General features: G+C 38.8%; 1 protein-coding gene across 1 annotated transcript in view; it reads right to left on the bottom strand.

The window, feature by feature from the left end:
* Nucleotides 1-27623, bottom strand: part of efna5b (ephrin-A5b) — a gene marked incomplete at its 5' end in the record, with an annotated part of 95299 nt that overhangs the window by 7840 nt on the left and 59836 nt on the right. Inside the window, 1 exon segment of the mRNA XM_024275760.2 lies at nucleotides 13321-13613. Within this exon segment, the coding sequence (XP_024131528.1) occupies nucleotides 13321-13613 (293 nt within the window).

Below are 27623 nucleotides of genomic sequence, written 5' to 3'. Positions count from 1 at the left end.
AACGTAACAAATCAAAGTTCCTCTTTGTTTATGTAAAGAGTCCAGTTGCGGGCATTTCAAACATTACAAAACTTCTGACTGTTTTTCAGCCTCTAATAGTGAATTCTTACCGATAGAATCAATATTTGGGTTGCAATGACGTTTTTTTTTAATGCTAGAAACAGGCATTGACCCGGAAAAAAAAATGGCTAAAAAAATGCCAAAAATAGTCCCCCGGCTTTCCGCAAAATCTTAATACTCAATGTAAACTAAGTCTACTAGTCAGATTAAGCATCTCTGTTTGGTGTATTAAAAAGAAAATGCATTTAGTATGAAAGAAGTCAGAAGTGCAATTATTACAGATGTAAAGATTTGAAGACAAGGTGGTGAGATTTTAAAAAATGATCCTCCTCCACACAGATTTGTCCACATGAAGCTTAATGACGAACTCATGATTCGATTATAGTAACAAAAAATGTGAGGTCGCTGTTAACGCCATACTGTAAAGCATGGTGGTGGAAACATCATGATCTGGGTCTGTTTCTCAGCAAATGGACTAGATTGTGTAAAAGAAAGAATGAATGGGGCCATGTATCATCAGATTTTGAGTGAAAACCTCCTTCCATCAACAAAATCAGATAAAACATGGCTGAGTCTTTCAGCATGAGGACGATCCCAAACACACTGCCCGGGTAACGAAGGAGTAGCTTCATATGAAGCATTTCAAGGACCTGAGTGACCTAGCAAGTCTCCAGATCTCAACCCCAGAGAAAGTCTTTGGAGGAATTTGAAGTCAGTGTTGCCCAGCGACAGTTTTAAAACATCACTGCTCTAGAGGAGATCTGTATGGAGGAATGGACCAAAATACCAGCAACACTTTGTGAAAACCTTGTGAAGACTTACAGTAAAACATTTGGTACCATTGCTAACAAAGGGTATATGACATAGTATTGAGTTGAACTTTTGTTATTGAGCAAATAAGTATTTTCCACCATATTTTCCAAATAAATTAAAAAAAAAAAAAGAAGAAGAAAAAATCAGACAGTATGATTTTCTGGCTTTTTTGTTATCATTTTGTATCTCATAATTGGCATAATTGAAGTGTACCTATGATGGAAATCTTTTTAATCTTTTTAAATTGGAGAACTTGCACAATTGGATGGCTGTCTAAATACTTACCATATATATATGTGTAATCACATATGTGCATTTATGATCAAGTTTAAACTGTCAATGTGTTTGATATAATTAAGTACATTAATCAACATTGTACATATTTGCAATACATGTTTTACTTGCGTAACACAGTTTTGAAATATCTAAAGTTATTTCCTCTTCATTTAAAGAAACATACTCCAAAACGTCTGTGCAAAGATCCCAGCAATGTCCTTGACTCCTTTTTAAAGATGACACTGCAGGAATATGCAAAGCTATTATGGGAAGTCTTCAACGAAACAACACAAACTAACAACCTCAGAAAGAACTGCAGCTTTATTTCTCATTTGCAGCAACACCGTCGTGCACTTAGCCGTCTCCATTATCCACCTCTTATCAAATACATATTGCATTCTCGTCTGCCTTCTGTACAGCTCATCAAGCTCGCCGGTCCCTTTTTGCTATATAACCTCAGTGTTATCATTTTAATTTTGTCACTTCATCAGCTGTTATCTCCACAATGCATCACCGCACAAGAGAGGTCATTTGAGATCAGATGCTATTTGTCACAGCTCGGTTCATGTTCAGCAGATGCCGGTGGGGGTTGGAGGGGAGTGGAGGGAACAAAGAGAAAGAGGACCTTATTATTTTGCTGTGGAGGCAGCTGATGACACGCTAATGAACCTTGGCCACCATCGCTCACCCACTCAGTCACACATACACACCAGTGCCCACACAATTTGTGTCACTCTCCTTATTGCTCCATCTCTTTACCCTCCCATTTTCAATATGTGCACATCTAATGCCAAACGCAGACACACCATCTCCGCATGTTTTATCTTCTTCATCATTGTGGGCTGAGCTGAGTCAGAGCCATCGACATCAGCCACTTAGCAAAGCAGCTGATCATGAGAGAAGTATGGCCCTGATGACAGCGGCCAAAGAGCATGTGGGAGTCCCAAGTATGTTGCTGGTTTGTGAAGCTTTTGTGATGTTTTTGAATCTGAGCGTGACACTTCTCTCTGCCTCCTACACAAGAGAAGATCATGGACATGAGTGGACAAAGTAGCAGTAAGCTGTAATAAATTGCAGGGTTCTAGTGTTTTAATGCTTTCATAAGCAGTTTGGAACCACAGAATGTTCAAAATTCATGATGCAAAGTATAAAATGTCCAGATTACAAGTTTTCCCTGATGTGTAAAGTTCTAGGCAAACGTTTTTAAATGAGGTTTAATTCAGAAAACGTTGATGGTTTTAAACATAATAACCTTTAACGCCCATTTAAATAATCTTTTGAGCTATTTTAAAAGTGTTTCCAGTGGCCTTTTTGTTATGATTATCCCATTTTTAGCCATATATATATATTGGAATATTAAATATGGAGAGCGGCAGTTGTTCATTAGAAATTGGCCTCTCAAACCACCAACCTAACATTATCACGGCTGCAAAAATGGCAAGCAGTTTGGAGCTATCCAGCCAAACAGTTTCATTTATTTACCATTATTTAACCAGGAAAGTCCCATTGATTTCTTTTCAAAGGAAGTCCTGGCCAAGAGGCAAAAAAAACGACACACACGTGGAGGCATCATAGTGGAGTGGAGCAGGGAGCTTGAGGTCTGCCCAGGATCTTTTCTGCATCATAAATAGGCTCTTTTCAAGTGACATCTTATGTCTGTTTCTGTTCACAAAAATGTGAATAAAGACGTACTCAGAAAAATACAAAAAAGAAAAAATATAAATACCTAAAACCTGATTTTCATGAGAATAGATCTTCAATCTGCAAATATATTTGTTTCCAATGTAAAATTGATCCCAGTGACCATTTAACTGTGATCATGCAGTTTTTAGCCAAAATCAAAAATCCTTTGTTGTTTTTGAAGACAAGCTTTATGCACAGCTGCAGTAGCTCATTAGAAATATAATTCTGGGTTGTGGGCAGAACTATTGGTGCAGAGCATCCTGCCCCTCCCCATCCCTGAGAGCTCCGTTTGCGCACTCATGCTTAAGCTTATAGCCTCAAGCTAACATTAGCAGCTCAAAAATAACGATGAGCAGCATTGAATCAATCTAGTCGTACAGTTTGAGCCAGAATCGCAGTTTGCTACAGCACGAGTGTCAATCGCTCATTGTGTCTCGAACACGCAAGCGTGAGCGGACCAGGGTGCTGGGTCATTAGTCTGAGCATTTTCAAGCATCTGGTTTTTATCTGCACCTGATATCAGTTAAGTTTTGATCATAAATTATGTTATATAGGCTCTCTACTGTGAAAAAAATGCTACAAAAACATGTTAACAACCACAAAAAAATTGGAGTGGGTCTTTAAGGACGAAGATCTCGTTCCAAAGTCTGAAAATGGATGACAGGGGGTTTGGGCTTGTCCCTGGTTCCTTCAGTAGCCTGCATCTTGAATCAGCATTAAGGCAAATGGAACGAAGCAGAATCCAATTACAGAAGAACAAACAGGTGGGCTCAGCGCGGCTTAGACAGACTATTGTTTCAATCACCGCCCAAGCCAAGCTTTATTGCGTATGATGTTTTGTGGAAAACACATTTCCTCTGTCTTTCAGGGGCAAGACTCTCAAAGCAAACTCAGGGACATCAAACTTCGTGACATGAAGACAAAGGCAGAGTTTAGCCTGGGCTAAATGCTTTTTATCAGGAGTGTGCTGATTTCTGATGCATCATTTAGGACACTTAACAGCTAGATTCGCCTTAATAGAAAAGCCTCTAGCTCTGACTCAACAAAACCCAAACCCTCTGTATCTGCAGGATGGCAGAGATTTGCATGAATACCAAGAAATGTTTTGTCCATCACTTTGTCTTCCTCGTTGGCCAGTTGAGCCAGCTCACTGAGTAACAGCCCGCTGGCCTCATCTTTCATTCACCAGGATTAGTCACGTGGATTAGATAGTAAAAAACCTTGTTGGAGTTTAGGTCCAGGAGTCTGAGTAAACATGCACGCTTTCCAAGAGAGAGGCCACGTAAAGAAAATAATCCCACACACAGCTTCCTTTCCAAAAACTTTAAGCCTTCTTCTGCTCCATGATAATCGTTTCCATGCCGACAACATCTAACACACAATGTATGAGTAAATAAATACTGATATGGGCAAAGTTATCCACCCTACAACAGGAGGAACTTAAAAAAGCACCTAAAGGAGAAGATCCTCAGAGCTAAGAGCTGCCCTTTACTCCTTTCTTATATCCTTCAATCTGTGATAAAAGTGAACAAGTCTTTCCTCCTGCCACTTGTAGAAAAAGCGATAAGGTCACAAGTAATAAAGAAAAATGAGACAAACCACTAGGATGTGAGAGAGAAGGCAGTTGAAATTGATAATGCCTAATTATGAGATGATTGCTCTAATTTCCCCACATTATTGTGAGTGCAGTAGTTCAGGGTTACAATTATTTTCCTGCACTATTAAGTCAAAGTAGATCAAGAGTCATTATTTTTCTCAAAGACCACATAATGGTGCTCAAACCAATCTGTCTTCTTGGAGATCAAAAAGAAAGAAATTCAAAGTCAAAGTCTTCCGTTCATCAAGTCACTGATCATTAAACTGTCTATATTACCGTTTCACACATTCTCTCCTTTGTGTGTTTGAAGGCAGCCACTGCAGTAAGTCTTAGCACGTAATAATGCTATATAAAAAAGAATTCTTCTCTATTTGTTAGAGCTGAATATTCACAAAGTTTAATTAAATGTCTATTTATGTATACATTTCCATTCTAAAATAAGGTTGTTTGTGAAAAGCTGTTCTCGTATACATAGACATTAAATAGACGTGGTAAAACTTTTATTTAGAAAAAAAGTCTGAATTTTAATTTTTTTACCAGAAAAACCTACACGAAGTGTACTTAAAGGAAAAGAAGTTCATGGATTTCATTAAAACTACATAAGTGAAGATTGATTAGTGATTGTTTGTTAACTTAACTTTACTTTTCGTTTCCTCCTATGCATTTTTTCTTAAAGCTACAAACTGTACTAACCTGTTGCCAGAAAAACTGTACAGCAACACAGAAATAAAAGCGTTTTGACATGTAAGGCAGAGTTAACACTTCAAAGCAACAATGAAATCATTCGCGACTGTGCAATTGCATTGAATCTGAATTTATTGTGAATGATTAGAGTACACAATGACAGAGTAATCTGTGTCCAGTCAACTTGTCCTCAAACACGCTTTGAAAAGCGGATGATGACCTCCGTGGTGGGCTGCTCACCTGTGAAGCGCACCTGAAATCAACAATGCCACAGGTAATATTGGAGGAATTATGGGATGCAGATCACAAATCAATTTTAAGTAAGAGATTCTCGTCTGCCCTTTTTTTCAACATTTTTCCTAAACACTTTAACCTTTTAACACTGGAACTTTAAAGGATAACCAAACCCTAAATCAACTTTTTTTTTGCCTGTTTACCTCTATAAATGGGGCTTTAAAACCAGCCAACGTTAGTATGAACTAGACCACACGACTGTGGATATGATTGTTGTGATGGCCAATTGCTGTGAAGTATAAACCAGACAAGATTCTTCCTGATTTGGTCTCTCAGGCCCTGATCTTGGCACACCCATGTCAAAATAGGAGTACATGGACGACACGAGAAAGGTGAGATGGTCTGGACGGAATTAAAACTTTGACGTCAGACTTTTGCTTCCATGTCAGAGGCTCTGATGCATACAAATTATCAGCTAATCATCAGATCCCAAAGACAACAGAATGATCTATGAAGGTGAGAGAAACCTTGCATCCTTTTAAAATCTCTCAGCTCCTCCTCTGATCTCCTGGATTTTCCGGGCATCTGTGTTCATTTGGCAGCTAAACTGTTGACTAATACTATTGGCAGTCAGAGTTAGGTAACTTGATTAGAGACTTTTCTCCCCTTCACTTTCTTTTGTCAGAAAAGTCGACACAGCTGCTATCATTTATCATTATAGTAACCTATTTTATTGCAGTATGCCAACTTCTTTTTTATATGTATTATAGATTTTGGATGTAGTTTTTCTTAAACACAACATTAATAATTGTTTTAAGTGTCTATTGATGCATGACATTTATCTTATGATGAGCTTCATAACTGAAAAGACTTTGCCCTTGAAAACCGTTTCTTTTTCTGAAGTTTTCTTTCTCAGAATTTTAGCATTTCATGTAGAAAGTCCTTTCTGCAGCTTTCAGTTGTCGTGCTGTGAGTGACAGCTGGTCCACCTGCTGCTTTCCCCACTTCAGGAAACCAATATGGCTCACACTTTTGAGAGCTTCTGTGGAGTGCATGGTAATTTCCTTCCAGTGATGCAGATCGACTTGTTTTTGCTAACAGTCCAAATCGAAAAAAGGAAAAAAAAAAAAATTGTGACTCTGTATTTTAAAAGTTTTGAGTTTAGAAGAAAAGCAATGGATGACACTCAACCTTACCATGTCTACTGCCTTATATAGGATCTGTGCTTGGGAGAGATGGACAAAAATCCTATAAGCGAGAAAGGATGAAGAGGGAAAAGAAGTAATGATGGAGTGGGGATGGGAGACAGGAAGGGCATGGCCTATCCATCTATACGGGTTACAATAATGCCTTGCAGACAGTCTACATCTGTATGCATTTGTCTTTTTATAAATGTATGGAGTACATCAGTGTGTCTCCTTAATTGTTTGTGTGTAGCTTCCTGTCACATTGGTCAACTTTGATCATTTCTGAACGCTGCTGACAGTGTGGATTTTTCATGCTAGCGGATGAAAGGCCTGAGTTATGACGGTGTCCACATGCGGCTTCCATACACATATCACAAATGGACCCGACTCCATCATTATTAGAGACTATCACGAGGCCCCACGAAATACAGAAATACAGGGTCCATGCAACAGCCTCCGACTCCATTTCATTTTTTCATTAATGTAATTTTCCTGCACCTTCTCTATCGCTTACCTTTTCCTCCCCAGAGAGCAGCTTACAGGAGCATTGTGCAACACAGGATTTATGATCAAGCTCTGGACAGCCATTGTCTATGTTTTGAAGAAAACCTTTGCGTTTTGTGCATTCGCTGGTCCATTGAAGCTGAATACAAGTTTATGGAGAAGCCTTATAAAGATCGGGTTACTGCGGATTTGCCTGACATGTGCAAGTCAAGGCTTGTGCAAAGTGTTACGTTTAACCTACAGGCATCTGTGGAGCAACCGAGACCTCACTGACTGTTTTTCATTTAGTAATCCGAGGCAGATTCATCACCACCCTCTGGGTTGTGATGGGCATTTAGTAAGTGCTCACTTGATATCAGCCGCAGACTTTCCGTAGGACTCCTAGGGACACATCAGTGTTATTGATTGTTTGAGAAGAAGATCCAGTTCATGTGGGTAGGAAAGTCAGTCTGTGAGAAAGGCTGTTTTTAAGCTGCAAGATCACACAGCGTGTAGTTTTTCTATTTTTCTCAAATCTCACATCCTGAAAAATGCCATAACTCTTCTCTCTCATTTCTTGCAGCGAGCTGCCACTGATATTGGATTTCTGCCCTTTTCAGATTAATATCACTCAAATACAATCTTCCGGATTGTGTCCATATTAGAAAATCCTGCTCGCATCAGCAAAATCAGAAGGTTTTCATTTAAACCAAGAATGCTCTGTGAACTCTGACCCGCGTCGTCCCAGCGTCCTCGCTTATCCTTCATGTCTCCCTGAGGCAGATCTCTGAGCTGTAAGTCAGTCTCTGCTAATGCTGCATTTTGTTGAACTGCCTGCATATGGGATCAGAATCTGATTACACTCCTCCTTAAATCTGTTAAACTTTAGCTCCTTAACGTATTCCTCTGTTGATCCTCCCTGACCGTGTTTTCTATTCAGCTGGTTTTGTGCTGATCTGTAGGGAGAACATAACCGAATATCGCCTTCATGAAGTGTAGGCTCCTGCCAAATTTCCAGTTTTCTTATTGTCTTCAATTAGCTGCTTCTGACAGAGACGAGAGGCTGATGCAAAGAAAAATGAAGGATTATGACCTCCATTTGAGTGAATTCCCTCCGTCCTGCAAGCGTTGATTAAGCTGTTTCTGTTGTTGAAGCAGATGACAGCAGTACCCCGTCTCCCCTCTAATTCTATCAGAGATGCAACAAATCAACCCTCGACCCGCATCAAACTCAGAGGGCGAAAACACCATTAACAGGAATTTTCTCTGCAGGAATATGATTTGACATCTTAATCTTAATTTTCATCTACAAACAAGAAAGCTAATCAATCATGTCAGAGAGGGCAAAGCATTTCAACGCCCGGTCCCTTCAGTCATTTAGCAGCAGAAAGTTAACAGATGAGGAAAAGATTCATTTTCCTGATGCAGATCATCAGATTGTTTTTAAATAAAGGATTTGCTATTTTGTATAAACTTGATGAGAACCATCATTAAATTTTTGTTTTTAATTCAAAAGTCTCATTCATTCCTTTAATTTTCTAAACAGAAATCATGGGATAGAACTTTTACTTATCGTGATGCATTTTTATGATAATATTTTGACACTTATTGTTATATAATGCACTAAAATGTTGTTTATTTAAGCTCAGTTAATTTTTTTTTGTTCTTATCCTCAGTATTCTGACCTCCAGTCACACACACCTACATATATATATTTTCCGGGGTTATAAGTCGCATTTTTTGTATAGTTTGGCCAGTGGTGCGACAAATCCGAATTCTTCCCTTCTCCCTTCCCCTCCATTTAAAGTTGTACTTTAAGTGCTAGTTCTGTCCAGGAAATTGATGCTTTAAATCTGACCATCCAAACGGAGGGTGAACAAGTCCTCCATCACGAGGGTAAACCGCGTTGCGCTGAGAAGCACTTTTCTTCACGTGTTGGCGCTCTGAACCGCAGAAGTTTACATTTAAATTCAAGTTTTTGTTGTAGCATGACATTTTTAAAGTTATAAAACTAATGCTGTTATGTGTATTCAAGCGCTGGAAGTTCCACGCTAACGCTAGTGGAATGGCAATTGTTGGCGACGTCATCGAACGAAAGTGACGTGCAAAACATTTTTTCATAGCTCTCCGTTTGGAGGGCTAAAGGAAGGGGAAGGGAGAAGGGAAGAATCTGGATTGGGCCTCATGTTCAGGAGCAACCTATATGTGATTTTTTTCTTTTAAATAAATAGCAACAACTGCAAGCAGTTTTTGCTTGTATCAGTATTTACTAGTGATAATAACACAGAGAAAGAAACACTGCTAAATCTTACAGTGGGCTTGGCGAAGTGGTTCCAAAGTGACACAGAGAATGAAGAATTTAACAGTGAAGTGAGGAAGTTTAGTTGAGTTGTTAGATGTTTTTATGCCATTGTTTTCTTAATAATAGTTCACTAGATTCCTCTAATTTTTATGGCGTAAAATAAGCATCAATGCGCTATGACGGTGAAGCAGATATATATTCCATATACCAAAATTGAAACTTCTATATGATTTTCTTCCTATTATTTTTGCTTTTTTTTTTTTGCAACGACTTGCACTCCAAAGTGACTTATAGTCCAGAAAACACAGTAGGTTTTTTTCATTAATGTGCAGCTGTAAAGCTTTGTTGGTTGGATCATTCTTAAAGACATTTTGGCCACAGACAGACTTAAAAACAACTAAAAAACAAAACAAAAAAAGCAGATACGAATGAATTTTCTGCTTTTCTACATTGATATCCATCTAAAAAGTAGAATTATCTAAATTAATAAACTTTTAATACATATTTAGTAAATATTTAATAAACTGAGCTGCCAACAGTGTTTACAGATTCTTGATTAAACCATTTGTCACATTGTACTTTAACTTCAACAAGTTTCCAGGTGTTTTAGCTTTGAACATGCATACGTTATATAATCTTCTAAGATATATGACAATGAAACTATTAAAAAAAAAAAAAAAAAACTTTTTGCAATCTATTAATAATATCCAGGTGTTAAAAAAAACTACCCGTTTGGTTCATGCACAGTACCACTGCTTCTAGTCCTTTCCGCCCCAAAAACTAATCAGAGATTTAACACTGAAAACAGGTCAATAAAAATCTGAAGTTTAGGCCCTAAAACTCAAGTTTTATTGTTTGCTCTTAGGTGGGGTTCTTATTGTTGTTATCAACAATACTTATGACTGTAATCAAATCATATCTCGCAAATTGAGCTGATAAAAGCAGCAAGTTAAATGTTGATAAGATTGTTAATTACTTGCATCACTGAAATGATATGATGGAATCCTAACAGTATGTTTATTATGAAGGGCAAACTAATGTCTTTAGATCATCAGATAAAAGTAGACATTGACAAATTGGTGTAAATACAGAGCACAACAGTTTTCAGAAAAGTCCAATTAAACTGAACGTTGAGACGAGACAGTGCAGTTCAGATTTGACGTCTTTTTCATGAAGGCAAAATCTGATTGTCGGCATATTTCCTCGGAAAGCCATGGCTTTTTTCTCCAAAGGTTTTAAGAGAAGCAAACATTCAAGAAAATTGTGCTAAAAAGCTGTCAAATCAAAGTAAAAGTGATTTTCTCCTCAATTTTTTTTAAATAACCTGCATCGGTTGACTTCTTAGTGGCTCTTAGTGGTTTAACAGATTGGCACATTAGTGGGCAGCAAAGTGCTGTTACTGTGGAAACGAACGGTAAAAGTGCATGTGGAACTGAACCCTTTGACAGTAAAAGTTTATGTTATGTGATGATTTCTTTGCAAGGCAGGTTTAGTTCTTCTTGCTTAGGGAAAATGTGTTGATTATTGATAATATTTTTGTGTATGCAATGAATTTATGAGATTCATATTTCGCTGCAGTCACGCCGTCCAGTTGTCCACTATCTGATGAAAGTGGTGGTAACAAGAAAAGAAGCGCAGATGAAATGGAAGGTGCAGTGAAGTCACTTCCTCTCAATCTCATTTCTGCTTTACATTCTGATCAGTTAAGTGACTGTGCCATCTATCAGCAGCCATCCGCCAGGCCTCTTATGGTGATTCAGGCTGGACAATAGCAACGGAATATCACATGTCAGATGACTTCATGGCAGATGACTTTAATATCCGCTATAGTGAACCATACGCTGGAATCGTTCAATAGCAAATGAAGCGGCAGGCCAATATGGCATCCAATAGTAGAATGGATGTGTTCAATGGAAGCCCCTTTTTGTCACAGCGTAATTTAATCATGGCGCCAAGACAAGCGTCTCTCAACAGAAATGATAAAATTAAAAAATAAACAGAGGTTGAGGCAATAGATTAAATTTTAACTTCCACATCCCCTCTCCCAGTTTACTTCATTTCATGTTATTTCCTTTGACTCTCAGAGCAAATTGGCTATTGAAAAAGATGTGGGCTTCTTTCTTTGTGTTGAAGATCAGACGGTATCTTTTCTCCATGGAAACAGCAAAAAGCATTGGCGAGGGTCAGTCGTGTGGTATTCTTTAAACTCAACTCCCTAAATATGAATATTGGGGGTTAAAAACAGCAGAACATAGTGAGTAAAGTACGCAATCTGTGTCCGGTTGTCAGGTTAACGGCTCAATAAAAGCGTTAAAAGGGAGAAAGCTGATCCAAATAAACAGACGGGGCTCAGCTATGGTCTTCACTTTTAAAACCATGTAAGAGAGTTCGACAGTCAGCATTAGTCATCTGGGTCCAACAATCTTTGAGTCCTTTTTTCTAGAAGTCAAAAAGATAATCTTGTGCACTCTGTGATAAGCACATCCGTTTTATTTTCACAGTATTTTGCTAAATTTTGAATAAACCTCACAGGCCATGCCACTGGACTCACAAAGACTCTACGGAAGTGAAGGGACAACTCAGCTGGATTCCACTTTGTTCCCTTGTTTTAATGAAGCCTCACTTCCCAAAGGCTTCAGCCACACATGAACCCAGTTTGATTCAGTTCCTCTACCGTGAGTCAGACTATATGACGTGTACCGCGACCTGAAGAGAGGCCTAACATAATACAAACTGAAGAACAAATCCTTTTTGAGAGATGCGGAATTGCACGGCGGGATAAGGGAAATGTCTCAATTTGACTCCCCCCAAAGAATTCCATTTCCATTTTAGGGAAGAGATTTTCTGAATACTGTGTGAAGCTGGGCTGAAAGCAGAGAGGGAAGCATCTGCTAGGATCATTGTCCTGTCACCTTTAACAGCACAGCAGAGCAGCTATGAAAGCATGGTTGAAAAATGGTGTCCCTCGTAAAACACAAACTATGGGGCAGGAGAGGGCTATCTAACTTTGCGAGTCTAGTCAATCGATAAAATGGCTCCCTCTTTTTCCTGAGTGTCCATGTGGGTTCGGGCAGCTTTAATACACTTCAAACAGCACTGCTAATCCTAGATGCCAGTAGGATCAAGATGCAATCACACCCTTTATACTTCACTGCGGAGTCCCACAGGGCTCGATTACTGGTCCACAACTTTTTGTACTTTATATGAAGGATATTAACAATGATGCAATGTTTTACAGCTCTGGAAAATATTAAAAACAACTAATCAAGTTGTTGCGAAAAAGAGGCTCATGCGTTTTAAATAAAGTGGACTTTCACGTTGTTTGTGTTGTGATCATAAATAATGCATATAATATGTTAAAACTTTAACTTGAGTTAAGTTTCACAAAATATGATTCAGAAATGTTATTCTGAGATAGGTACTTTTATGTAAACCAAAAGCCTACGTATACACTATATTGCAGAAGTATAAAAATACACACACACCTACACACACACATATATATATATATATATATATATATATAACAGGAACTAAAAGAAAAAGAAAATGGAAAATGTGTTCAGAGGCTACGGAAAAGCTAAAACAACTTGGGATTTTGAGGATTTTAACTTAAAAAAATGAGAAAAAAACAACTTTTATATTAGTAATTAGTAATTAGTAATATTATACATATTTATAAAATATGCTCTCTGTTTATATGTTTTATTACATTTTCTGGTGGGTGAGTTTATGCTGTCATCAAAAAACCTTAAACCTCTGTTGAATTCTTTTTTCAGCCACGTTGAAGTTAGTGTTATGTTGCAATTCCTTTATATTCTTTTTTAATCAAATTGTGCCATGTTGCATGTATTAAGTACAACTGATAAACTAAATGTCATAACTGACACATTTCTAATGTCTTACTGTTAGAAATGTGAAAAATAAAGGATTAAAAAGCTTGAATTGTCCTTGAACTCTGTAGCTACTCTGTATAAGGCTCAGGTAAAGCAGGTACTCACAGATGTAGTAGTATTCTCTGCCCGGTCTAAACTCAAAGCCCAAGGAGAAGGGGGTGAAGAGCTGGAACTTCTCAGAGAACTTGAGAGGTCCGTTTGGGGAATGCGGCCTGTTGCACTCCCAGCGCTTGAAGCCCTTGGCGGTGTGGTCGCATGTGCTGTAACCATCATAGTTGACCATGTAGAGGACGTAGCGCTCCGTCCGCTCCTCAGGCACCGAGTCTTCGTAATGAGGACAGTAGACATCTAGGTAGTCGTTTATGCAGACGTCGATGTGGTAGTCTCCACGATGGAACCTGGATAAAAACGAGAAGTGGAATTTATTAACCCTCCATTTCTACCAATATACATTCATATAAAGACCTGATAAGATAACTGGAAGTCTGTCTGGGCTCAGGAAGGTAGATCTCCTTAAACAATTTCATGGAAATGCAAAAGCATCCACTCACATTCCTTTCGCTCCAACAAATTAGCATAGGTTGGTTTATCTATAAATCTTTCCTGCAAACATATTTACTCACAAAGACATTTTTTCCCAATGATAGCAAACTGGAGTATCCAGCTCTGAGAAAACACTCAACCGAGAAAACAGTTTTAAGGTCTCTCAAGTAAAAGGAAACATTTACTGAGAGATCTCTCCAGAAAAACACAAGTGACTGTAATGTATAAAAGGATACAGGATTGCAGGATGGCAGGACTATAAATGTCATGATAAGAAAAATATGGAGCCTGGCTGTCTCCGAGGGCTGTGCAGTGAAGCATCTTTACAGCAGCAATGATCTAGAGCAGGCCGCACAGGGTCAGAGGTTTGCAATACATACCAGGAGTTTCATCAAAAGGCCACACACTGTCACACGCTAGCATCTGGCGCTCACACACACACTCAGTAAACCGCCGTTTCTTCTCCCCTGCACACCAAATGGGGCTCCCATTTATGGAATTTTCCCAGAATTAGAAATCCGATGTGTTTTCCGGAGCGTTCTGCTTTATCGAGGGTGGCGTGACCTTAACCTCAAGGTCTCAAGAGGCTCATCTGAGAAAAAATGTCGAACACCTGTTCCCCTGGTAGGGATGCCCCCAATTAAGCAGCCCCACTTCAAGCACTTCAAGAGTGATGATGTTAACTGCAAAATTGCCAAGCCCTTACTCCCATAATTTCTTCTAACCGGCTCATTCCAGCTGATGCCTCTATACGTGAGAAGCAGCTAATGTTTAAAGAGCGCAACCTTACAAGACTTTAGAGAAAACTTTTAATTGAAATCTGCCACTGCTGTCTAGAAGAGGGGCTCCTCAAGCCCCCAACAACAAAGGTTGAATGTGACGGGGAAAAAGCAATTTCATCCTAAGGACTCTCGAGTCTCTGTATTACCATGTGGAGACAACATTTCAACCGTTCTCTCTAAGCAGTTTTTCCTACAACATTGTTAAAGGGAAAAAAAAACATTGGTTTGATGCATATTTGCATTATAAGGTTAAGAGTATCTTTTGAAAAATACAATTAATAAAGAATTAGAACTATCTCATAAAACAATTCTGAAGCAGCTGCTCGAAACAAACAGAGTTTAATTGATTTTTTTTGGAGTGTCTCATTGAACCCTTCACAAATGCATGAAAACTCCTTTCTACCTTCATTTTTCTTTTTTTTCACTTTTTTTTGCTCTCCCACATCGGCTCTGCAGCTCTGTTGTCTTTTCGGAACGAGTTGACTAAAAAAAATAAAAATTGAACTCTTAAAATCGAATTCCAGTTTGTCCACTTAAAGTGGCTTCACTTTGTGCCGTTTTTACAAAAATACTTCTTAGTGGAGTGGAATTGTAAAGCGAAAAATCTCCTCTTGCTTAACACTTGTTGGTTTAATTAAATATTTCATTTAAGAATCAGCAGCAAATGGAAAAATGCCCTTTTCCCATGTTTGTGATTATGTGTCCTCTGGCTCTGATCTGTATATTTATATGCATCTGTGTGCATGTAAGCATGAGCAAGCATGAAATGTGGTTTTTCAGTGTTTACCCATGTAGGGTAAATACCAGTGTAAGGGTGTTTACAGTTGAAGCAGGGAGGTGCTCATCTGTAACATTTCACTTAAAACATGTGTGTGAAGGTTCAGGAAGAGCTATGCATCTCTTTTTCTCCTTTAAAATGTCACCGACTTAATGGTCACATCCTCCCATCTGTTCACCCCAGTGTGTGTGCACACTCTCTGGATGTGTGTGAGAGAGATGGAGAGAAAAACAGAAGACTGAGAGAATCAGAGTGTGCATGCATGTGCGTGCGATGTTTCAGCTGCCCTTTTCTCTGCGCCTTGGAAGAGTGGCTTGTGGCACTGACTGCAAATGAGGCTGAGGATGTTTGGGTGACCGGGATCATAAAAGGGGGACAAGACCAGCATTTGTAACGTATTGCACGGATGTATACGTGCTGGGGAGACGCGCCTGACAGACAGCCGATGAGGGGCACACACATTAGACTTGTTATCGGTTGAGAGAGCTCCGGATCGCACTGGCAAAGGGGCAGCAGTGAGACAGCCAGGAGCTGCTAATGACACAGAGTGAGAAAGAGACCGGGGGTGAGAAACAGGCAGGAGGGAAATGGAGGGAACCCAGTTCTAAAACAGAGGGATGGAGCACAAAAGAGAAACACAAGACTGCTAGGATTCTATGTGTGTATTTTGTGGACCTTTTTAAGAAAACATTAATCAAAACGACATGTCCATGGGAAAAATGTCTGTGCAACCAAACCCTTATAATGTGTTGCAAACAAAATATATAGTTTATTTCATTTTTTTGTCCTTACAATGACCCTACTTCTTTGAAAATGATGTCTGTTTTTTAACTGATGCCACAAACTCATTACAGTTAATTTAAAGACCCACTCTAATGGAAATTGGTGTTTTTAACATGTTCTTGTAGCCTTCTCTTCTCATTATGGAGGACATGTAAAGAAAATTCAGATTAAAACAGGATTTCTGAGTATTTCTCTACTCAAATTGTTGTGAATCAAAGGAAAAAGCTTGTAGTTGTTATGTAAAATCTACAATCGACAGGCCACAAGATCCATTAATGTATGAATGTGGTTCAAAACTAAATGGCGGAATAACCTCAATATTGCTCGCCATTTTTGTTGCACCGATAATGTTAATTGGGGTGTGGGGGGCTGTAAGCTAGGAGGAGAGAGTGTAAACAAAAAGAGATGATGGGAAATGAGATGAGGCTTACTCCATACTAATAGTCCAGCCAAAAACTCAACTTTCTGATGAGCTCTGCAGAAATATACCCTAGAAGAAGACACAGCTTTTTTTGATTTTGGCTAAAAACTGCATCATCATGATTTAAAGATCACCGGGAATGTTTTTACAATAGATCAAACGATGATTGGAGTGGGACTTTAAAGCTTTTTTTCATTGATCAGTTTTTACAACTCAACCATATTGATACTATAAATGTGATATATTTACTTTTGTTAGGCTGCTATCTCTAAACGTTCACAAGTTCAGAAGTTCAGCAGAGAGCATATGACTGACTGTGTCAGATGCTCCTCATGACTGGAAATAATTTTTAGCTTAACCAAAGCATGACCGGGTAATTAAGAAAAGAAAAAAGCTCTTTTATTTGCACATAACTTCAGTTTCTTATCATTCTGTATGCACACTTGTTGCTATGGAGACTTTTTTCTTCAACAAAAAAAAATATATACAATGTGAAACAAATAAATCAGAAAAAACCTTTAATAGGAAAGTAGACATGTGTTCATATATATATATATATATATATATATATATATATATATATATATATATATATATATATATATATAATTGTCATTTCTTCTTACAGGTCTGACATCTAAGAGACTTGCTTATAACAAAAGCAGATTTGTCTAAAAGTTGAATTTTTACCCAATTTAGACATATTTGTGCTACTTTCCGCACTAAAATCTCCAATTGTTCAAATCTCTTAGTTTGGGATCTATAGGTGGAAGATAAATGAGTTCACCCTTAGGCTAAAAAAGACATTCTGCAGTCTTTGTATAATAGGGAGCTGGGTAAAGTCAATATAACGTCTGGCCCAATTGATTCAAACATTTGCATTCTCTCTGCTCTTCTTTCTAAACTATGGAAACTTTTCGAGCTGAAAATGTATTTTAAAAAATTAAAACAGAGCTGCTGAATGTCATTTAGGAAGCAGGTCAGATGGACTAAAGTTTTAACACTGCCTCCTCTAATGTGAAACATGTGCAAAGACTTCTTCCGATTCACATTTCTGTCCCTGAGTCATGAGGCACTTTTTTTCCCCTCATTCTTGGAAGAACTTGTAGAAGTCCAGAGCTGCAGCAGACGCCTTCGAGCTGTAAAACAGGGTAATTAAGGAGCAAACTTGGATGGGAAGCTAATTGTCAAATGGTGATAATTGCATGTTTTTGTTATGCCACAGCTGTCCCAATGAGCTGTGGGTCATAACACAGGGCCAAGGAAATCAGCTGGACACAGTGTGAGGGCCTGCGTGTTTGTCAGATACGAGGAGATAATTGTTATTACCAACTGATTACATTTTCACACCATCTCTTCAGGCCCTCAGGTTAAAAACGGAAGGGGCCAGGCGTCGTCGGCACACAGAGTCACAAACACGGGGAGTTTGGCAGAGATGGAACAGCGAAGTGAACGCAGGGCAAGGTGGAAAACCACTGCAGCCATTGATTGGCTCATTTCCATTTCAATTACACAGCCCAGTGCCGTTGCAGTGCACACACTGGGGCAGACAGTCACTCAAAGAGAGACAAACATACACACAACTGCATGAGCACGCCTGGGCCTCGCGCAGTCCCATCAGCCACTTCTCTAAGCTGCACAGTGGTGGCTGCAAACACACAGGAAGAGATAGATAACCTGACTGAAAGGCGTTGGAGGAAAAAGCAGGAGCTCGGAGGCAGGGAGCTGTCCCAGACACCTAACCAGTCAAAGAAGTGAAATTCAGAGGGAGTTGACGAATACTTCTAAATGTGCTTGTGTGGCACAGAACCAAAAATACGTATGCAAAATCCAAATGCAAATCAGCTTTTGTGTTGACATGGTTTATTTGTCTGTGCACGCACGTTTGTCTGGGGCTTCTGAAGGCTGCAGATGGGAAAAGGTACTAAAAATCAGATTGGTTAACGTGTGTGAAACTAAATGCTTGAAGCTGACGATAACTGTCAGTACTAGGGTGTTCAATGACCACTCACAGCTGTTAGATTAAGCTCACCAAACACAAAATATAAACCCATTGAAGCCAGTCTGTTTATTCCTTTCTTCCGACAACTTTCATTACTTCTCAAACTAACCGATAATCCTAATTATTTCGATTTGTTCAGACATTTAGACAATTAATTGTTGTTCTATATTCGGGGAAATCCAAATCACAGTAACCAAGGAGCAGAAAAATGTCCTCAGACCATAAAAAGGCAAATCTGTCCTCTTTTTTCTTTCATAAGTTACTTTGCAACTAGCTGCGTGTGTGTATGTTTATACAGATGTGTCTTTGTTTTTGTGTATATAAATTTAGTCCAGAAGGAAAAAAAAATGTTTAGCCAAGAGGAGATGAACTCCGACTGAACCCTGACGAGCATACACTTGCAAAAACCCTTTCAGGACCTTTCAGCACTTCGCAAACACTTCTCAATATAGTTTGCACAGTTGTCTAATTACAGATTATTGGTTTGGCTCTGAAAATGAAAGAGGAAGACATTTGAAAGAAAGAGCACACTGACAGACAGATTGAAGCAGAGTGAAAGAGGAGGGAGCCTGTTGCACTTCATCAGTCTTTTTTTTTTGCAGCAGCAGCAGGGAGACGAGGACCTGGCACCTGATACAAATATTACCTGTCATAGCGAAAGGTAACGGGGCTTCAATTATGAAAAAAAAAGACAAATGTAGCATATGTGGCACAGCTACGCTAACCGGAATGTACTTTTTTTTATCAAAGTTGCAGGTAAAACAATAAAGTCCCCTTCAGAAAAGTTTATTACACTATGTGATGGCATGACAAAAGAATACTTGATAAGAAAAAATGTGGAAATCAAATGGTAAATCTTTGGCTACTAAACTTGAACTAATTTGGAATGACAAAAGTCACATGCAATTCACTACGTTGCCACTAGGGGCTATGAAATACAATCAAACAAGACTTTCCAAATGAATTGTGGTATAAAACTATGACCAGGACTATCACACAAACATACAAATAAATACATTTATAAAAATAAAATTGCAAATATAAAAGAAAAAAAGTCATAATTTCATGATAATGAACTCATAAAATTATGAGGAAAAAAAAGTCATAATTACAAGCATTTCACAACCATTTTTGGTGATGTTATAGGAATCTGTGCCATAATGCATTTAGACCTCTGTGTTAATGGTCAATTGTGCTTTTACCATTATAACAATTGACTCATAACTCTGAACATATTAGTGTAATCATAATTCGAAAAGTCTATTCTTATAAAATTACAAAAACTATTTCCATAAAATTATGACTCAGTTAATTATAATTTTACAAACGTTTCCTTATCAAATTAAGGCTTTAAAGTCTTAATTTTGTATGTATTTGTCCGTTCTGTTTTTCTGTTAGTTAATTTTACCTTTTTCTTAATTAAATCTTATTTTCGAATTCTTTTACCTGTTTTTTTTCCAGCCTTTTTACCGTTTTTTAATCTTATTCTAATAATCACTCCTAATATTTATTTTGAATTTTTATTTTAATGTCTTATGTAAAGCACATCGAATTGTTTATGTACATAAAACATGCAATACAAATAAGCTTCTTTATTTTACAACTTTATTCTCAAACATGCTATACTTTTTTTTTCTCATGGCAACATTTATTATCATAAGATTAGGACTTTTTCTTATAATTCTACATTATTCTTGTAAATGCAAATACGTTTTTCATTATTATAGCAGCCCAAATACTTTGTCATAATAAACTGTCCAACTTTAGTAAAAATTTTCATTTTTGCAAGTATTTTTTTTCATCTTTCAATCATCTGAACTGCAGCCTGACCTTCACAATTCTTCTGGCATGCCCCTTAACCAACTGTGGACTGCCGAAAATTCCTTTGCTAGTCAGGTCTTGTGTTACGGGCACACACATGTGACGGTCGGTAACAGCAATGGCATAAAGCTTTTGATTGGTGGGGCTATTAATGAGGAGCTAAGACTCAAATAGGCTGCAGAGCTTGGCTTTGAAAATTATGTCTAAATTGCTGCCATATTGGAATCAGCTATCCAAAAAATTCAAAGTAGAGGCGATTTTTACTAAGCGTGCCTAAACTCTTGCATTACCCATCTGTCCTTAAGCATTTATTTTTCATATTTTATCACTAAAATCCTGGTGGCAGATTTTTGGGTGTAGTAGGGGAAAGGTAGAGAGCCAAATACTGAGAAGTGGAGAGAAGTCAGAGGAGGAGGAACACTTGAGAATGTCACCTCGTTGTAGGAGATGACATCCACATTCCTCAATGGCTAACTGGACGATTAGCTTACAGCGTTAGGAGGACGTTAGGGGATACGGGTGGGGACATCAGGCCTATAGAATATCACATTTTACTGCCTCTGGGGCATGCTAGGGGACAGGAGCAAGAGCAAATGTAAGCATATTTCAATATTTATGTGGGTTATTTGATGTAATAGGCAAACACAGAGACATATGAACCCACCTATAAATGCATAGCTGCTGGTCACAGTGCATTTTATGGTGTCCATCTGCTGTTGTTTTATGGATGGGGTACCTGAAGGCTCAGAACAGGTGGTCACCCCAGAATAATGTACTGTCAACAGTACAAATCACAAGGGCATGCATTCCCTCAAACATCGACTTCCCTCCTTTTTCTCTGAAGCCAGTATCACTTCTGAAGACATCCCTCCATCTGCTTCATCTTTTCTTTTTCCACCCTCCTCCGATTATCAGCACCCTTGACTATGATCTTACAACATTCATTTCTCCCATTTATGTCTGTCAGCACTCATTTTGCCCTTAGGGAGACAATGAATTAGAGCAGTGACAGACAAGTTCTTGTTCTGCTCTTGGTGCCGAGTGAGATGGCGAGATGCAGGGTTCCAGTAAGCGTTTGATGTAGTCTGCATCAGCATGCTGCAGCTTAAGTCCAAAACAGGAGAAAAAAGGCAGACTTCCTCTGAGCTCATGTACTCACTACTTTGTCAAACAACCATTTCTATGGGCGTGTAACACGAAAGGCTGAGCATGTGTATTCTGGTCTGTGTGTAAAAGGATTTCTTTATGTGTTCCCTCATCACCAAGGGAGTCGGGGAAAAAATGACACATCCCCCCCAACATCCTGTCAGGCCCCGGGGCCATTCTTCTGAATCACTGCTGCCCCAAACCCACTTCAAACCCTTTGTAAATACTGCTCACGTTGACATGTTTACCGGGAGCGGAGAGGATGTGTTTACCTGTAGATGCATTTGAGTCGTCCGTGGTCACACACGGGTACTAAGTATCAATTAATAGCTTTGCATCACTGAATCGTGAGATGTGTTGGCCATTAATCATAAGCCATTGTTTTATGGTGACAGGGTGTTTGGCAGCTGGGACAGAACAGCAGCGACGGAACAGCTCGGAGCCTTGTAACACGTCTCCCTAAAGCTATGAAGAAACTTTGTGTTAGCTCTGATTCGAGAAGAAAAGTTTGCTTAAAGCAGAACTGTTCAATTGTGATGGGGACTGCAAAAATAACACACACCTTCATTTGGTTTAGTCTGACACCAAGGAGCTGACCAAAGAGCCTAAAAATACAACAGCAAGAAGAAAACTGACTATTCTTGTTTGTCCTATGTATGGACAAGCCCGTTTACAGGCATTTTCTACCTTTTTTTTGACAAGTTGTTTTTCTATTTATAATTGGAGCCTTTAAAAATAGCCTAAATCTCACAGAAGTAGTGCAGAAAAATGTAGGTTATTGACTATAAACGTCCAATTATAGAAGCAGTTAAGTGACAGCATTATTTAATCTAACATAAATACAAACTCTACAGAGATAAGAAGTAATTCTTGTAGAATAAGATCAATGCATAAAATACAAGATAGAAATCTTAAAAAAATGATAGAATTGAGCAAGAAAGATGAGAGCTTTTTTATCAAAAAATAGAAATGTAGATGAAAAACCAAAACAGCCCTGAGAAGAGGCGACACAAACAAGTGTGCATCTGGCTTATTTCCATCTCACCAGTTGCGACAATCATTAGGAGTCACACACAAGCACACATCATCAACTGACACTCTCATGTGGTGTGTATCCATACTCCAAACACACACAAACATACTGACCTTCAAGTAGGTTACCATGGAGCTGTGACAGGATGTTATAATGCCACCACTTTTATAGAAAATCCCTGGCCCTTTTGCAGTTCACAGACCTCTAACAGTGTGCATTGTGTTACCTTGCATTAATGTAGAGCATGATAGGCTTTCTGTGTCTGCAGAATTCATAGATTGAGCCTGTATGAGACACTTAGGAGGCCATAGAGAGTCAGATGGCCAGTCAAGGGTGTTTCTTTAGGTAAAATCATTTCTATCAAGATGGAGGAAAGTGGTATATCCACCGAGTAAAAATTAGGAAAAGATATTTTTCAAAAGGCAAAAACATAAAGACATTAAACAGTTTAAGTCTCAAATAAATTAACCTATATATGCATTCTGCTTCTTAGACAAATGGCTCTTTAGGCATTCAAAAATGTATGTCTCATGAATGTGTTATTACCTTTCTGCAACAAGGTTTTGAGTGCTTTCAGAAATATGCATTTACATTCATGCATTATACCTCCCTGCACACATTTCCAAAGGTTCTCATTTTGATCGTTAAATCTGCAAGTTTTTGGGCAACACGATGTGAAAAAGTATGTTTTTTTTGTGCCTCACTAGTTTGCGACAGTTGGTGACTAATTAAGGGCACCAAAAAAACATAGATAATTAGCTAATTTACTTTGAAGTCATTACAAGAATGTTGCACAGACTTATTGTGAAATGTGGGCTAAAGCTTTTCAATGACTATAATGATAAGTAATTTGCATGCAAAACATGAAAGATCCATGTAAGCACCATGACCTTAGAAAGTCTCATTTTTGACCATAATTTAACTGTTTCAACCAGTGAAAGATGTCTCCTATTTATTTTACTAACTGATTAGCAGAAACTAAACCCGAACGTCTGCAATGACCATTTTAATTAGTTCACTATTTAAAAAATCTAGAATGTTCAAAATGTCAGCAGATAAAATGATGAATCTCTTAGACTTAAAGGAAAACTGCAAACCTCTGAAAGCCTTTTTTGACATTCGGGGACTCTTCCTCTAACACATCTCACTTTTAGTCTAGCTGCTGAAGCGCCGTGAGATTTAAACTTCATCTACACTTTGTGGTAAAGTATTGGTAAATGGGGTATACTTATAAAGAGCTTTTCTGCCTTCCTCACACACTGATGGTGGTTCTGGCTTTGAACACTGGCGCCAACCTTCCACCAGAGGCAAAGGTGGGGTTCAGTGTTTTGCCCAAAGACACTTCGACACATGGTAGCAAAAGGCGGGAATCGAACCTGCAATCTTCCCATCAGAGGTCAGCCGCTGCACCATGGCCGCCCCATTTCAGCGTGACTTTATTTTGATCTGGTCCCTATTTTTTTAGCAGAGCTCAACTGTTTCGTTTTTCATTTTACAAAAGAAATTCTTTAGATCAGGAAACTGACTCAAGGGCAAATATAGTGTAAAAATTGAAAGGCTGCGAAGTATTTTTTCATTTTTTTTTAGTTCTGTAACTTTATCTGTCATTTTCTGAAAGGAGAAATGCAAACCATCTTTTTCGGTTTGATGTTTGTCACTAAATTAAACTGCTTCCTGTCTTCTCCTCTGGGTTTGGTGCTCGCATTTCCAGGATCTGTTTAGTCTGCAATCCCCCTACAGGCGCTCATTTGTTCATGTGCAGAAAAAACTCTGTTAACTTTCAGTTAGAAAATGTATTTGAGTATCAATCACTTTTTTCACAGAATTAAAAAAATTAGTGACATGACTTTTAAGATTTCAAAAACAAATGTTTAATATTTTCTGCTATAATTATACAATTTCTCTTTCTATTTTATCATTATGATGGATTTAATTAATTTTGCTTGCACCTCTAATACATTAGCTATTTACCTTATACTAATTGATGTCTTTGGGCAATCTAAGGAGGCTGAGGAGTGAAGGGTCAATGTGATATTTTTTTAATTAACAAGATTATTTTACTATACAAAAGCATGCTATATATTAACGTTTTTTACTTTGAACATAAAAAACTGTTCAGAGGTAAAAAAAAAAAATAGAATGTGCTGTGAAAATATCAGTAGATTTTGGTTCAACATTTTTTTCCAACCACAATGCGGTGAAAGCATAAAACAGCTTATGGGGCTGCCAAAGTGATGCATTCACGTTCTTTGCAAGATTTAAGTCTGATTCCTTGAAGTATTCTTTTTAACATCAGAAGAACATGAAATAAACTGATTAGAATAACAGAAATGCATTTCACACACATGCATCAGGACGCAGGCAGAGAATTATGGCAGGGTGGTCATGAAGAAAGGAGCAGTAGTTGGGTCTCTAGGGAGATAGACAATGTTTTTGCCAGCAGGGAGCTGACAAATGGGCCTCTCTGCTAATTCCTCATGCCTGTTTAAAAGCTATGTGGTCCTTTAACTCTTGTGCTCATACATGTGTATGCATGCATGGCCATTGCATGTGTCTGTTTTAATGCTGAAAACGTGTGTGTGTTCGCCATGAACAAAGCGTTTTCCAGGACCTTCAGGGTCAGTCTCCCATGGAGAAGCTGTCAAGGCCCCAGGCAGGGGGTTAAGTGGTGTGTAGGGCACTTTGCTGCTCTATATCGCACCAGTGTTGCCCACAATCACACACACAGTCAGAGGTCACGACGTAATATAGACATGAGCTTGCGCAGAACGCAACACACACAAGAACAACTTTGCATAGACTTTTGTGTGCACGCAGAACCTTGAAAGTTAAACTGCACAGTTCAGAGTTTGCTGTCGTTGAGCCTCATACACACTTTCAGCGCTTGTATAACCACAGAGTACCGTTAAAGGAATTACCATATGAACTTTTAATGGAATGGAAAACATCCATCTTCATTGTGTGAAGAATGGGCACTTTTTGCGTATAGAAGACCCGGCTTGCTTCGCTTTCCAGCTTCAAACGATGCAAAGTGAGAGCCCTCAGTTCTGTCCTCGTCTTTGATCCCAACTCTGTTGTGATTAAAACGACCCAGTCTGACAGAGCAGGAACTCTGTCAGTTTAACCGAGCTTTGAGTCACGTCAAACAAGCTTAGAGATGTTCAGTGTGCCTTTGTTCTGGGCCACAGGTGATTAGTTGTACAAGCACGCCGCGTATGTGGGGTGGCGACCTTACTACATAGCTACGTGAATTCTATACTCTATGTTGAAGATTCTTCAAAAACGGAAAAAATATCTAAAGAAATCAGAGCCAAAAAAAATAATGTGTTATCTAATGTATGCAGAAATAAAACCTCAGGTTTCACTATCTAAATGCACAAGATTGCACACAATGATTCCCAAGTGATTACTTTGATAACAGCGACTAATTCTTGCATACTAAAACTAGTTCTTTGTTCAAACTAATTGACCCGGTTTAGTATTCCCTCTTGGAGAGAACCGAGGCGTTTTGGAGCGAAAACAAGGTCTGTAGGTCACGTCTTGGTGGGCACAGACCACATTCTTTTCACACTTCCAACTGTGAGTTCATGAACTTTTGAACTTGCGCCACATAGCAGGAAACTGAAACAATCAGCTTTTGGAAAGAATGAAACTTCAACACATCGATAGTGTGTGTTATTCGAGGAAATAATCGGAGCCCCTTTAAGTTGTTTATTCACATCCCAGTTGGTGTTGGCAAACAGAGACGCTTGCCAACACACGAGCGCTCACACAAAATTATGCACACTTATACATACACAAAGAGGGGATTTTATGGGAGCATGTGGTGACACGCTGTGGACAAGTTTTAGGAGCTTTAGCGACATGTGTGGTCTAAAGTTAGTGCAGTTGGAGAATGCCGTCCGTCCTTGGGTCTATCCATCCCAGAGCACACACTCCTCTGTCCAGCTGTCTCCTTCATCTCATCCTCTGACCTGAGCTGGCTGTCAGCGCTTCCTGCTTCAGCTCACCAACCATCATGCGCACTCACCACATGCTACAGCGAGAGCTTGTAAAGAATCATTTCAACCAATTCCCATAAAAGAAGGTCCAATTATTACCTCATCATAACGAGGACCACATGTTGGACCACACATGGTATATGCGATACTGCTAAAATAATCATTAACTTATTTCACGTTACTTGGCTTTACAAAGTAAACCACCTTAAGTTCAACCTCTCTCCGTGTTTAAAGCACCACCAAGGTTCAGATATCCATTTACAACAATAATCACTCTGTCCACTGCTCTTCCTCCTGCCTGTCATCAATTGTGTGTCTTATTCCACCTGCTGCTTTCTCTCCACAGTCTGATAGTAGTGTGTCGAAAGCCCAAACCGCCTGGTATTGATGTCCCCATCATGGCACAGCAGGGGCCCCTTCATCACAGAGACACAGATGCCTGGCAGAGATGTCCCAGTTGAGGCATTAGTCAAGTGCATGCACCGCATGTGCAAAAAGACGCTCCATATCAAGTTGGCAGGGGTTGGGAAACTCCTCCCACAGGTGTTAGGAATCAATTCAGAGGCAAATTGAATCACAGGCTAATTCTTCTTCTTACCATGAGAGTATCTCGCATTGCGCAGCTGCACTGTATCCGCTCTCTGGTTTTCCACGTAAATGCTTTCTTCTATTCCACCCGCTGAGATAAGAAAATGATTTCGCATAAATATTGTGGAACTGCTGTTTAGATTACAGAGAGGAGAAAAATTATAAGAGAGATACTTGGGGAGTGAGCGCAAGACAGATCACGATAAAAAGAAGAAAAAGATTATTCACTCCAACACAAACATTGTAATTCTTGGAGGGAACAAAAGAACTCTCCAAGGGTGTTAGAACAAACAGTGTGTTTTTGAAAAATGGGGAAACTGGAAGGTGAAGATATTTTTTTAAACAATGAAAATCACATGCTTTAATCTAATTGACCATCTCTGTGGTTCAGTATGTAGTGTGAGCCATGCAAAGGGTGGGGGGCTTAATATCAGGCTCTGACTTCATACTGTTTGGCTGCAATCTGCTCATGGGAAAGCGAGTGAATGAGGCAGAGAGAAGAAGCATCTG

This window comes from Oryzias melastigma, linkage group LG9, assembly GCF_002922805.2.
Source record: "Oryzias melastigma strain HK-1 linkage group LG9, ASM292280v2, whole genome shotgun sequence".
Taxonomy (NCBI): Eukaryota; Metazoa; Chordata; class Actinopteri; order Beloniformes; family Adrianichthyidae; genus Oryzias; species Oryzias melastigma.
Note: the sequence above shows the minus strand (reverse complement) of the source record. Positions and strands in the feature narration are given on the sequence as shown.